The sequence below is a fragment of the Malaclemys terrapin genome, chromosome 3 (assembly GCF_027887155.1).
Source record: "Malaclemys terrapin pileata isolate rMalTer1 chromosome 3, rMalTer1.hap1, whole genome shotgun sequence".
Classification (NCBI taxonomy): Eukaryota; Metazoa; Chordata; order Testudines; family Emydidae; genus Malaclemys; species Malaclemys terrapin.
This window is the reverse complement of record NC_071507.1, coordinates 28,635,312-28,649,238: the sequence shown is the minus strand read 5'-3', so window position 1 is coordinate 28,649,238 and position 13,927 is coordinate 28,635,312. Positions and strand designations below refer to the sequence as shown.

Here is a 13,927-nt window from a genome sequence, read left to right as displayed (position 1 = left end):
CCAGGTTGGGCAGTAAGTAGGCATGCAGTACTCACTTCCCTTTGTGTCTCAGACCCAGGGTATGAGTAACCAACATAGGGATTTATGTGATTGAAGGCATATAGTCCAAATCAGAGTCTAGCTCTATATTTGCAGATTTATGCTTGCTTTCCCCTGCCAATGCAATGGGAAGTGAATTGATTTTTTTCAGACACATGCTTCCTAATGAGACAATCTAATGTGTGAACTGCAGTGAGCTCATAAACCCAGAGAATCTTGCTCACGAGAATCTGAATAGCCTGCAAATAGTTTGCCGCAGCTCTAGAACAAACACATTCGAAGAGTGCAAATTACTGCATGCATGTAAATAATTTCTTTCATGCCTCATTGCAAATGTAGCATTTATATATTCTTTTCTTATAAGTTCCTAAACTCTGTTTGTGTGAAAACATGACTAGAAGGGAAGAAGGGGTTGTTTTTGGTTTTGTTTTTTAACATGCGGGCTAGTTTAAATTCACAAACACCGGGGGAGCCTTCATTTCCAATTTTGTTTTCACAGGATTAATGAAAACTGAACACTGCAAATAGTCAAATTTTTCCCTTTAAATGTACAACCATTTTTAAGGGAAGCCAAGAATTATAATAATGTTCTAATCCGTATTGACACAGTATAGAACTGTGCCCAGTTGTGATTATTTCATACAAGATTTTTCAAACATATGGTAGAAAAGGAATTCAAAATTGATCTCCTAAAACTTCAAGAAGACTCTTAATGAGGAAAAGTCAATATACACATCTTGTCAATTGTTCTGAGAAAGGATCATTGCAAGATGGGACGGCTGGTATTTCCTATCACTGGGATGATATGCACACCAGTTTTATGTTCTTCTTTTGCTCCTCGCTGAACCATCCTAAATTCAATCAAGGCAGCTTCAATTTTTGTGTGTGGCTTTTTATTTCTTAAAGATTTATCACCTTTATTTTTATTATCTGAAATCCAAACGGTCTGTGTAGTTATTGGCTTTATTTTGCAGTTTAATAGATGACCTAGGGTGACAGTTCTGAATGTCTTTGAGGAGACACTAATGGAGACTACAGAAGAGCAGGTCTGTTCAGCGTGGCAAAGATTGTCCATGGACACTGCTCCATCTCCCTATAGCTGCTCTGGGAGCCACATTACTCTTTTTACAAAAGCATAAATAAAACAAAATAACTTGTTTTAATCACAAACCCCAAATTAGCAAACACCTTGAAAGTGTAGTAAGTTTAAGAAATGTTAATTAAATGGTTGTGTCTTCTTTAGATAAATCGAGTCAGTGAGATAATTGTGAAAATATACTTAAAAGAAATGGGTTTAGGTAACTTGGAAATAATATTTTTTATTTGCTTTCCTCAGGCTTCAGTGATCCAAGAATGGTCTCCTATATAAGCAAGCTGCGAGATGTCATTTAGTGGACATTAATAGTGAAATTAATTGACAGCATTTGTTACAGATGTCTGTATTTGAAGGAAAAAGAACAGCTTTTTAGTCCACCAGGTAGCGACAAGAGTTTATTCAGTAGGTTCCATTCCTTTTCAGGCAGAAATTAATTTTGTGAAATCACATACAGTAAGATAAGTCTTTGTCTCATTTTAGTTCACTAAAAAAATACTCAAGAGTCTTTATTCAGCGACAGTGCATTGTCTTCTGTAATACAATTAGTGACACACTCAGAATAGGAGAATTTCCATCTATGACAGTTGGTATAATCAAGAAACAGAGCCTATTGTAGTCAGTGTTTGCTTTGAGATGGACTCCAATTGCTTAGGAAGTTGGCATACACCTTGAAAGCATATTATTTTGAGAAATTATAACACTACATAATAAAGCCTTATGATGTTTTGAAATCATATTTCAAGGCATTATATGTAGCCATAGGGTAGCCAATTTTACCAACATACAAACTATAGTCAAATAGTACTCACTGCTGGGCAATCATTAACATTTATTCCAGGGCTGGGTTTTTTTAGGTTTTTCAGTGTGTTGCCTCTGTCCTTTCAGCACAAGAAAATGTTATCTTGTAATGTAATATCTATCTATATCTATATATCTTGTGACAAAGTTCCTCCTCTATCTTGGTGGGTCCTGTGCTTATTGGCAGATTTTCTTGCCTCAGAGATTCACTATGTGGGTTGGGGAACAGCCCAGATACCTTCCCCTCTGGGAGAACCCACAGTCCAGGTCAATTGGGAGGTTTGGGGGGAAGCTGGGCCCACCCTCTACTCCAGGTTCCATCCCAGGGTCCTGTGGACTGCAGCTGTCTATAGTGCCTCCTGTAACGGCTGCATGACAGCTACAACTCCCTGGGCTACTTCCCCATGGCCTCCTCCAAACACAATCCTTATTCTGACCACAGGACCTTCCTCCTGGTGTCTGATAACGCTTGTACTCCTCAGTCCTCCAGCAGCACACCCTCTGACTCTCAGCTCCTTGCACCTCTTGCTCCCAGCTCCTCACACTCACACCACAAACTGAAGTGAGCTCCTTTTTAAAACCCAGGTACACTGATTAGCCTGCCTTAATTGATTCTAGAAGCTTCTTCTTAATTGGCTCCAGGTGTCCTAATTAGCCTGCCTGCCCTAAATGGTTCTAGCAGGTTCCTGATTACTCTAGTGCAGCCCCTACTCTGGTCACTCAGGGAACAGAAAATTACTCATCCAGTGACCAGTATATTTGCCCTCTACCAGACTCCTGTACCCCACTGGTCTGGGTCTGTCACAATCTATATACCTATATCTAAATAGATACATTAGGATAGGGTAACTGTGCCAGAAAGTGCTGTTTTAAAAGTAAGAACACAAATAATTAATGAGTACATTGGGGTAATGCCAAGCAAAAAAGACTTTTGTTTTGTGCATGTCTGTCTGTCTGTCTTCATAAACCAATTGTAGATGCCCTGAGCTGGTTGCTGTTTTCCATTCAGGTTGTCAGAATGTGTTGCCATCATCTTACCAATATTTATAATCTGTGTGGCATTACCCTTAATTCAGTGTTTTTAAAATGAGTCTCACATCTTGTCTGCACATTGTTAAAGAAGGCTTTAGGGTCTAGTGTCAGTTTGTATACCGCTAGCAAAAGGTTTGCCAACAATTACTGCACTTTTCTAAAATGCTGGTTTGAGGGGAGGCCTGATAAATCTAGCATTATGAATGCATTCTCATACTAATGCTTTTAATAATACTTTAGTTAATATTTATATCATACTGACAGCATTTTTAGCCATGCGTAATTATTTAAAAAGCAGCTTTTAAGAGCCAGCCTGGTTGCCTAATAACAGTGTTCTACTCTGCTCAGTGGAATATCTAGGTTCAATTCACCATCCTTTTTTCTTGCTTTTGGAACCAGCTGAGGCTGGAAGTGTCATGGCTATGCTGCCCTCAGCCTCTGGGGTATAAAGTACTGGTATAATTATAGGGAATTCTGCAAATATCAAGGTGACCTCACCTTTATCTAGGACATAATTGGTATGTTTTAAAAGGTGATCGCTTTGTACATAAGCACAGACACTCCAGGTATGTTAACCTACCTCTTCTCATTCAGGAAGTTACAATAAATAAATAAATAAATAAAATCATCTATAATATAGTATATATTATATATACCATGGATAGGTGTTAAACTCCAAAATGACACATAAATGATCTATTACTAGTGCTATTGATATATGCCAAGCTCTGTTGAGTAGGTAGAAAGTACCAAACAAATAACAGTTGCTACCCAGAAGACTTTACACAAGTTAATACAATGCAGATCAAAACTGAATAGTGCAGAGTAGAGTCTGGTCTGTCAGCTTGAATGCTTCATGAAATAGTGGTGAGTATTTAGAGGATAGAGCCCATACTTAACAGATTTAAAAATGTTATTAAAGCTAATGTTATTACTTGGGAGACTGTTCCAACCATAAAGGGCAGCTTGAAAGAAGTGGGAGTGGGTGAAAAAGGAAAAGTGAGCAGATAAGAGAGAGGTTTGGCTGGAGCGTACAGAGCAGCGGGGGCATGGAAATTGATTTGAGAAGAGAGGGCAGAGCTACATAGTACCTTGAAAGGGAGAAAAGTAGCAGGGACTTAATGTGAAAGGAGGGCAGAAACCAGTGAAGGGAGTGGAGATGTGGGGAGACAGTTTGTGATACAGGCTGTAGTGAGATATTTTGCAACCCTGCTGAGAATCTGGCCCTATAATTTTAAAGTAGCCTTTTTTGCATGCACAGATTAGTTTATTAGTAAAATATTTTGCAAGCAGAATATTTCCTGTAATTCTCATACTAGAGAGAGATGCTTTCTTAAATGGACCTGCCTCCAAGCATCAATATTCTATTATCACGATGCGCCTATTACTTCAAAACATTTAAGGACACTTTGCAGTAAAATAAATGCAATAGGACAAATTTGTTTTTAAGGGTTAAACTGAGCTTTTCAGGTCTTTTATTTTAAAAGCCTGTTTAATCAAATTGATGGGCATGAAAAAGAAATTGGCTGCAGGATCTATACCCAAGTGTTTCAGTGCTTTTCAGTGATCATGAGGCATTGGTATTGTACATTTGACAAACATCTACTTTGCCTGCACAAGTGAGTGCTATTGGACTGATACATGGCTGTAGCAGGTAGATCAGAGTGAAAAATTGCAGTGTGCAAACTCAATAATAACCTCTCCCTTGTTTCATCATCTACCTACAGCAAATCCTACCAGAGCAGGAGGAAGAGAATACCCAGGCTCAGCTGAAGTAATTCGAGAATCCAGCAGCACAACAGGCATGGTGGTTGGAATCGTTGCAGCAGCGGCACTGTGTATCCTAATCCTTCTTTATGCCATGTACAAGTACAGAAACAGAGATGAAGGCTCGTACCATGTAGATGAGAGTCGAAACTACATCAGTAACTCAGCACAGTCCAATGGGGCTGTGATTAAGGAAAAACAGCCCAACAGTGCTAAAAGTTCCAACAAGAACAAGAAAAATAAGGATAAGGAATACTATGTCTGATCCCAACATCTAAGAGAACACTTGTATAGAAATAGTCTTCATTTTATCTGAGACATAATACAAACTTATTTACTTTACTTTTTATGAAGCACATAAAAAAAAAGAAGACAGGGAACGCAATCAGAAAGGAAAGACTGTTTTAAAAACAAGCATTTCATGCTCTTGTTTTTCAGAAACAGGAGCCAATAAATTTCTAAATATCCACAGTGTTTTCATTTACTCTGCCTGTCTTTATGTTGCTGGAACATTTCTGAAAGACAATGATGATACCACGCATTCATAAAGCAACGAGTATTACTACAACATCAACAAACTAAATAAAAAAACAAAACTCAGACACACACACACACACATACAGAAAAAAAAAGAAGCTACCTATGATTCTGGATTTAGCCAAAGTGCTAGCGCTTTCTTGAGAAGTAAGTTAGTCTTATTGCCAGAGAAGACTGTCATTATATATGGTGACTCAACAAGCAAACATAAAAAGTTTGCCACCTGGTGCAGTGAAACTGATTGGAAACTTGCATTTGAAATGAAGTGCTGGCTTTTCTGAAGACTTATGTAAAAACATTTTCAAAAAGCCCCTTTCTGGTTGTGAGGAAATAGTATGGAGGCCTTATTTTCAAAAACAAAACAAAAAAATGTGGAATATAAGGCACATTTTCACAAAAAGCAAACAAACATAGATGCAATCATTGGGAAATTTTCATGCACGCTTAATATGTTATTACATATGTTTATATAAAACACATCTATATGTGCTTTCTGGACCGTGATAAGTGATGTTTTATAGCCTGTTGTATAGAAAATGCAAACTATATCTGCTCTTCAGCCATTTTTGGTAAACTCAATGTTCTAAGTGTTCCTAGATATAGAAAGTTTTATGACATCTGGAGCAACAGACATAAATTCAGTTTTTTGCAGCCACTATAAATTGTCACAAATTTCTTCCTTTTTTTTTAAATTTACAGTGTAGTGATTATACTAAGGGGATGTGTATGAATGTACATAAGAGTCAGCTAATTTTTTTCTCACCTGTACAGCCTCTATTCTGTTGCAATTCAGTTATAGTAGTTTGTATGAAAGAAGTGGATTAAAAAGCAAAAAATATATATCTATTGTAACTTTTCTCTCCCCTCTAGTTCCCATCCCCTGCTCCCCATGTACATCAATAAAGTCAATCAGAATTGCAGATTTTCCCATAAATGTATCACATTCATAAACGAGTTATCATTTAGCAAGGTAAAGTGACTTTTGGGCTGTAATCAAGGTTACATCACTGAATAGTCTGTTTTCCTTTACAGAAATCTTGCTCTCCAGGAAACTATGAAAAAGTTTAATTCCTTGTGAATCTTAATAGGAATCATACGGCATGTATTTGGCATTCTTTTACTACACAGTTGGTTGGTAAGAGACCTAAAAAGGTCTACCACTTTAAATTACTTCCACTGAGGAATTACCCTTCCCCTAAATAAATAAATAAATAAATAACTTGAGATGCATCTTGCTAAACATTTTTCAAAGGTTTGCATTTTGTCATATGAGAAAGTATTTTAAGCTAAGTTGATTCCATAGTATTACATGATACATAACCTGGCGATGAAATATAAGTTGATCAGTGATCATATTTTAAAATAAAATTTAATTGCTGCATATATTAGTTAAGCACATATTAAATATCATAATGTTATAGATTTATACATTAAGGTTTTATTAATATTGTTTCATTGGGTTCACAGCAATAAATCATAGAGTTAACATATCACTTATACAGAGGTACAAAGAGAATACATTAGACAGAGAGAGTAGTTCAACAGAAATCTTCTGAATCATTGGAAGGCCTCCTAGGAGAAATATAGATATTCACAATTTACAGACAGGAAAAAAGAATTTAAAATTAGCTTTAAACAGCAGGGCCAACATATCTTCTTGTGTGTTATTCACTGTAGCTGATGAAAAATGTGGGAACTGGTACAGCGATCTATCTTGGACAGAGAGGACATATATCTGAGAATGCCACTGTGGTTGCCAAGCAAATTGTGGTGCGTATCATAGTGTATATGTAATGGGATTTTTATTTTTATGATTGTTTGCAGAAAGTGAAAGTGAGGTTGCACAGAATTTTTTTTAATCCATTCAAAAAAAAAATAGATCATTGTTCTCCTGTGGCATTCTTCACTTCCCCACCTTTGTTAGTCAGCTGTATTCTGGGAAAGACAAGGAATAGGTATATTCAAGATCAATATTAAAATCATGATGTTTTTAGTCAGTGGGGAAAAAATAAGTTGACTGCCAGGTAATGTTCAGAACTGAGATTTCCAGCACTGAAAGGTATATGGAAGGGCAAAGATAACCTGTATATAGGAATTCTGAGATGGTACAATGTATGCTTTGGGCAGATTGAAATGTTTCTTTCCAGCTTGGTATTGACTGTATTAGCCTAGGAGGTGCAACCAGGCTATCTTTCAAGCAGTTAACATGCCAGTAAGTGAATATTTTAACTAAATAAATATATCAAGGAATAAAGGGTGTACAACTGTTAAAAGCAAACATTATTTACAACTCTTTCTGGAGGTTCTCCTTTTTCTCTTTGATTTCATGATTTAACAATGAAGATGCATAGAAGTATAAGAGCATCAGAAGTTTCAGTAACTGAATTAAAATGTTTTAAACATTTTAATACCTAACATACCTAACAAAAATTGGATTCCATATCTATAACAATCTTATGTGTTTGACTGAGATAGCTTCATTTCTATTACTGTATAGTGTTGCCTTTTTAACAAAACACTAAAATAATATGTGAAATGATTTCATCCCCAAGAAATCAAAAAAGAGGCCCAATGCCCTAACCTTATAGTGCTTTCTGTGATAGATATTAACGAATTTTTTTGATTTGTTGCAAAGCCAATTTATCCATTATTGGAAATGCTAAGCAAGTGGAATTTACTGTTTTGTTAATAAAATGTTTCTTAATACAAATGTTGCATTGTTTTTTTCTCTTACCTTTGTTTTATATATGATATTTATCATAAAATGGTGAAAACAATATAGTTTAAAGTGACAGGATTTTCTTTTAATTACAGGTCTACTTTTGTGCATCTTTTACTATGTTGGTGAGCAGTGACTCATGTGAGTATTCTTATTGTCGTCAAAGGAGCTATTTTTGAGAGTACGTGCTCACCAACATAACTGAAGGCTCCATCACCAACCTTAGAGGTGAAAGCATTTCATTAAAACAATCAATGTTTTTTAATCCAAAATGAAATATTTTGCAAAAATTATTTCAGCTGGAATTTTCCATTTTTATGTATTTAATTTAACCAAAAATAAAAATTGGGGGGGTTTGTTTTTGAAAACTCAACATTTCATAACTTTTCCCTCCCATCCCCTTTTCCTGTAGAAAAAAAGATGCCAAAAAGTAGGGAAATGGGAAGAAAACTTAGAAGGGAAAATGATTTTTATTTTGTTGACAAATTAGTTTCTAAATCCATGAAAAAAATTAAAATAGAAACTTTTCATTTCTCTACAATTTGTTCCTGGCAAATACATATAAACTTTCAACCAGTTTTAGTTCCCGTTCATCAGTCCATCCCTGTTCAGCAAGCCATTAAACACCTGTTTAAATACAGGCAAGTGCTTATATTCCATTGACTTGAGCATGTGCCAAAGTTAATGAACTTGAGTGCTTTGCTGAATAAAGATAGACTTAAGCACATGCTTAAATGCTTTGGGCCCCAATTCAGAAAGATACTTAAGCATGTACCTAATTTTAAGCACATCAGTAATCCCATTCTTTTCAATAGGACTACTTATATAGGCCTAGTTAGGCACATGCTTAAGTACTTCACTTAACTGGGCCCAAACTCTCTAGAGAAAGCAAGACATATCTCCAAGTGGTGGAAACCAGCATAACTCTGCTGACTTTATTTATTCTAAAATGTCACCTGCACATATTTCATGTAACAACAAAACTGTAAACGGAACTGCTTTAAAACTGTGGTTACAGTATGGCTTTTATAAATATAGCTTATCATATATTTAGGAACTTGTTTTATGTTTAATTAATGAAAGGAAATGTAGTAATAATGGTTATTCCTCCAGTCCTAAGCCCCACTGTATTTGTTCATTTCTCTGACAACTGTATTCAGTTCTCCCTTCAAACAAACTAATGGCCTCTCTGCACTCATATCATCAGTCATTATTTGCTGCTTTAAGTGTTGGCTTCCATAATCAATCATCACTTCAGCCAGGTAATTAGAACGGTTTCATATGATGGGAAATCTTAGAACAATGAAAACAGCATTCTAGTGTGTTATAAATAACAGCTGCAGGCATTATTCCTCTCATTGTGTCCTCTTTATATTTCAGCACAATAGCTTTATATTGAGGATTTGATTGTTTCTTTTTAAACTCAGTATATTATCACATTGATAACAGAAAGTCACTTTTAAATTCAGCACAATACAAAGGGTGTTTTATCACCATGTGAGAATATGGCTTACTCTGTATTGCCAATTCATATTTTTTTTTTTTGAGTCTACCAATATCTGATGATTTTTTAAAGCCCCAGCTCCTGGAGTCAGGTGATTATGAGAGAATCTCAATGTTCTTTTAAAAAAAGGTTTCTAGCTCTCATGATTGCAAATAAAAGATTGCAAAAGTGACTCCTAACAGCTCAGAAACCAGAACATATAATAAGAACCCAAACATCCAATTTGGTTAAAATCTTAGAATTTTTAAGCCAATCTTATGGCTTTTGTGGCCTGACTCGTGATTTTTGAATGCTTGGAGATGGCAATGCTGCTTCCCTTGCTATCATCAGCTTTGACCAGGGCCTCTGTTTCCCCATTGGATGAGTGGTTCTAGCCCTCCAGCCAAACCAAAAACTTTCCCTTTCTGGGATAAACTAAAACATCCTCCTCAGGAAAAAAAAACAAACTCTAGGTTTCAGCCCCCATCATCAGCTGCTGGGTCAGTATGAACCCCCAGGGCGATCTTTTTCCCAGTGCCTCTCAAGGCTTTCTCCCAGGCTATTTTGCAGACTTCTGACTCAAACTCTTCCCTTTGGAAGCCAAACTTTGACATGATTTTCCACAGAGCCTCATAGTTGACAGAGTCAAAGGCTTTGGTTGGATCGATAAAGGCCATGTACAGCTCCTGGTATTGTTCTTGATATTTTTCCTAGTTGTGCCTGGCTGTGAAAATCATGTTGGTTGTGTTTCATGATGGTCTGAAGACACACTGGGACTCTGGAAGTACTTCCTTTGCAAGAGGGAGCAGGCGATTCAGTAAGATTTTAGCAAGCATCTTCCCAGCGATGGAAAGGAGAGCAATGCCTCGATAGTTGCCACAGTCGGCCCCAGCTCCCTTTTTGAAAATGGTGACAATGTTAGCGTTACGTAAGTCAGCAGGGATTTCTTCGGTGCACCAGATTTTGAAGAGTACCAAGTGAAGCTTGTTAGTCAGTGTTTCTCCCCCCCCCTTTTCAGTACTTCATCTGATATGCCATCAGGACCTGGTGCAGGAGTTGGTGGGTTGGCAAGAGTTTCCCAGATTAGGTGCTGAGGGATGGAGTCAATGGTGTTATCAGACACAGTTGATTCTCCATTTAGAACCTTTTGGTAGTATTCCTTCCAGCGCTCTATGATGGATTTGTTATCTTTAAGAAGGATACTACCATCTTTGGATTTCAGAGGTGTGAGACCTCACGACCTTGGTCTGTACAGGGTCTTTGTCTCACAAAAAAAGCTCCACATATCATATCTGTTAGCGAATATTTGGATTTCTTTTGCTTTGTCCTCCCACCATTTATTTTTGATTCCTCAGATCCTCCTTTGAACTTCAGCTTTGAGCTGCTGGAAAGAGCTCTGCTTCTGACTGGATAGAAGTTGGTTTTGCCAGTTGCAGAAAGCTTTTCTCTTCTGGTCCAAAAGGCTGTAATCTCAATGTCAAACCAGTACTAATGGTGGTAGGTAGCAAGGCCGATGGATTTCTCACAAACCTCATGGATGGTCTGTTGTACCTTGAGAGTTCTTGGGCAACAATTGCTGTTCTGCATTTGGGTCTTTCATTTTTTGATTCATCTAGTAGGGTACAGACATTCCAAGAAACATTTTTGTTTTTCGACCGCATTGGGGGTGATCCCTCTGGATGCGGTTATCAAGTCAGATATAGTGCAATAGCCTATGTTTGGGGCACCTTTTCTAGCCCTTTCCCCGTTTGGGGTGAGCAGAGGGGTTCCTAAAATGGCCTGCTCAGCCATGACCGCTGCTGCTGAACATGCCCCACTATTCCAGTCCAAGAGCACATGACGACCATCTTGCGGTCACTACCTGTGTGTGGGTCTGTGACTAGGGACTCCTGGTGATCACTTTCCCTGTCCCCATCACTACTCGCCTATCATCACAGAACTTTTATGGGTGGGGTGGGAAAAAAGTTCTTCCTGTGAAAGAAGCCTGCACATGAGTAATTTAATGTGGGGGAGCTGTTGTGCACCAGCAACCACAGAAATCTTGGCAGACGAGGCACCTGTGTCCGGTGGCAAGGAAATCCAAGACAACTGGGGATTTCTCCTCCATTGCAGCCTTTGTCTGCCTTTCCAGCCATTGAGAGGTGATCCTGCTTCATCCTCCAGTTCTGCCTTGGAGGTCTTGTACTAGGTTATGTTGTGCTGCATTCAGCAATAGACATACCAATAGTGCTGGGTGGTTGTTTTTTTACATTTTTTGGGAGGGGTAAAAAATTGCATTTTTGATGCTCTGAAACTGTTCACAAATTCAGGCCAAATTCAACAAACACTTTCACTGGGAAAAAAACTGGAAAAACATTTCATTTTGACCATTTTGAAATGGTATTTCAAATTCAACCAATTTAAAAAAAAAAAACCCAACAACAACGGAGGAGGAAGGGTGAAAAACACTTGAAAGCTGAATCAAAACAGAAAATTTTAAAAAACTGGTTTGCATTCTTTTTGGTTCACTAAAAAACAAAAAATATGAAAGAAATTGTTTTGAATTAACCCAAAATGTTTTGGCTGATTCAGAACAAACATTTTTCAAGTATTTTTATTAAATGAATTTTTTTTTAAATGGTTTCAGGTTAAATTGAACCAGATTTTTTTTTTTTTTTCAGATTTTTTGGTAAGGGCTCAAAACCAAAATAATCAATTATTTACTTATTTACAAATCAATTATTTTTTCCAAGAGACACCTGCCTCATTCAGTGCACAGGACGCATGGTGATCACTGCAGGGCAGTTATCTTTTTAGACTCGTCTTTCAGTATGTAGTCCCCAGGCCTTGCTTACTATAGACCCTCAAACCCTCCGCTGATTGCAGACCTATTTAACTTCCTCCTGGGTGTTCCTATGGTTCTCTGGCCATCGTATATCAGTGCTTCATACACAATACACAATCATTGGTGCAATTATGCAGCTGTTCTCTGTGTGCATAAACAACATACATCCTTTTACAATTGGATGCAAGATCAGTGACAACTAACTGTTACCTATCAGCTCTCTATTCTTGGGGAATGAGGGCACAGTATCCAGCCTGTCTGACTCATGAAGGAACCCCCAGCCTCTGCTTGAACCAAAACCAATCAGAAGAAAAAGACTTACAAAAAGCAATGAAAAGGCAGTGGGAGACACACCTAAACTCCTCCAGACAAGGGTGACAGGATTATGGCAACTCACCTAGCCTCATTTGCATCGGAGATGGGACAGGGAGGCATCTCCATTAGCATACAGAATGGAGAACAGAGATTCCAAGGCAAGAATCGCACTGAACTCTGGGACCAGAAAAGCAGGGAAGCCCTGCATGATGGGGGATCTCTGCTCCAGATGTTAATGAACCCACACTCGCACACAGCCAGCTCAGTAGTTATCAGACCAATTCTAGTAATAAATCCTTTACTGGTATCCAAAATACTAAAGCTGCCTAATTGCATTGTGAGCTTCCTCCAAGGAACACCACCCATAGTCAGGAATGATCAGTTCCTATTGTCTAGCCTGAACAAAACAACTTTGGTATACTCCCTTGAGCTATCAGTTTAACAAATCTAGTGTTCTCCCTTGAACCATTGTTGTTTCCCTACAAAAACCCTTTCCCATGATCAAGTAAGTGTTCTGATGCCTGGATCCAAAATCTGCATCAGTTCCATTGGGACTTCATCTTCTCCTGACTGATCGTGCTGGGGGCTCTGCCTCTCTCCAGCACTCCGGACCCTCAGCTACCACCACCGCCTGGGAACCCCAACCGGTTCAAGCTTCTCGGAGTGGTGAGAACCTAACACTCTCTCTCTCTCTCTCTCTCTCTCTCTTTCTCTCTCTCTCTCTTTCTCTCTTTTTTCTACTTTAGGTATAGCTTTCTAACCTGACTAGTGTGATCAGGTATAGTTTTCTAAATCTGACTTTTGTAGTCATAGTTAAGCTAGATTTAATACTGTAACTGTTTTGTTTGGTTGGCCCTCCTTGTATGGTTATTACCTGGCAATAAATAACTTTTATGTTTAAACTGGTTGCTTCCCTCTCTCTCTCTTTTGTGTTTTTGGCTTCCCCATTTGCTTTGCAGCAACACTCCCCTTACTTAAGCTAAAGATCCCTGTAGCACCAAAAAATCCCCTGGGGTTTGCTCATCAACTGGGTTACTACCAGAACAATTGTAATGTGAAAGTGGGGATAGGGACCCAGCCTGCTGAGTCCAAGGGCATATAAGGGTGACAGCTTGGAAGTGCTGCTCAATCAAGCCTGCTGAGTCCAGGGACATATAAGGGGTCAGCTTGGGAGTGCTTATTGACCTGGTCAGACATGCTTTGTTAATGTGTGTGTGTTCATCTGATTCTGGGGCTGGAGGAACCCAGCCTTGGAGAAGCTAGGTCCTGCAGAATAGCTCCATTGAGAGAGAACTTGCAGTTGGGAGAATGAAAACA

At 38.2% G+C, this 13,927-nt stretch overlaps 1 protein-coding gene across 16 annotated transcripts in view; it reads left to right on the top strand.

The window, feature by feature from the left end:
* The window catches only part of NRXN1 (neurexin 1), a 1,243,173-nt gene extending 1,235,194 nt beyond the window's left edge, over window positions 1–7,979 (top strand). For all 16 annotated transcript variants that reach the window (XM_054022355.1, XM_054022354.1, XM_054022352.1 and 13 more), the window contains one exon: window positions 4,693–7,979. In XM_054022355.1, coding sequence (XP_053878330.1) covers window positions 4,693–4,997 — 305 coding nt within the window. In that variant the 3' untranslated portion in view covers window positions 4,998–7,979. The remainder of the gene's footprint in view (window positions 1–4,692) is intronic.
* Window positions 7,980–13,927: the final 5,948 nt, after the last annotated feature.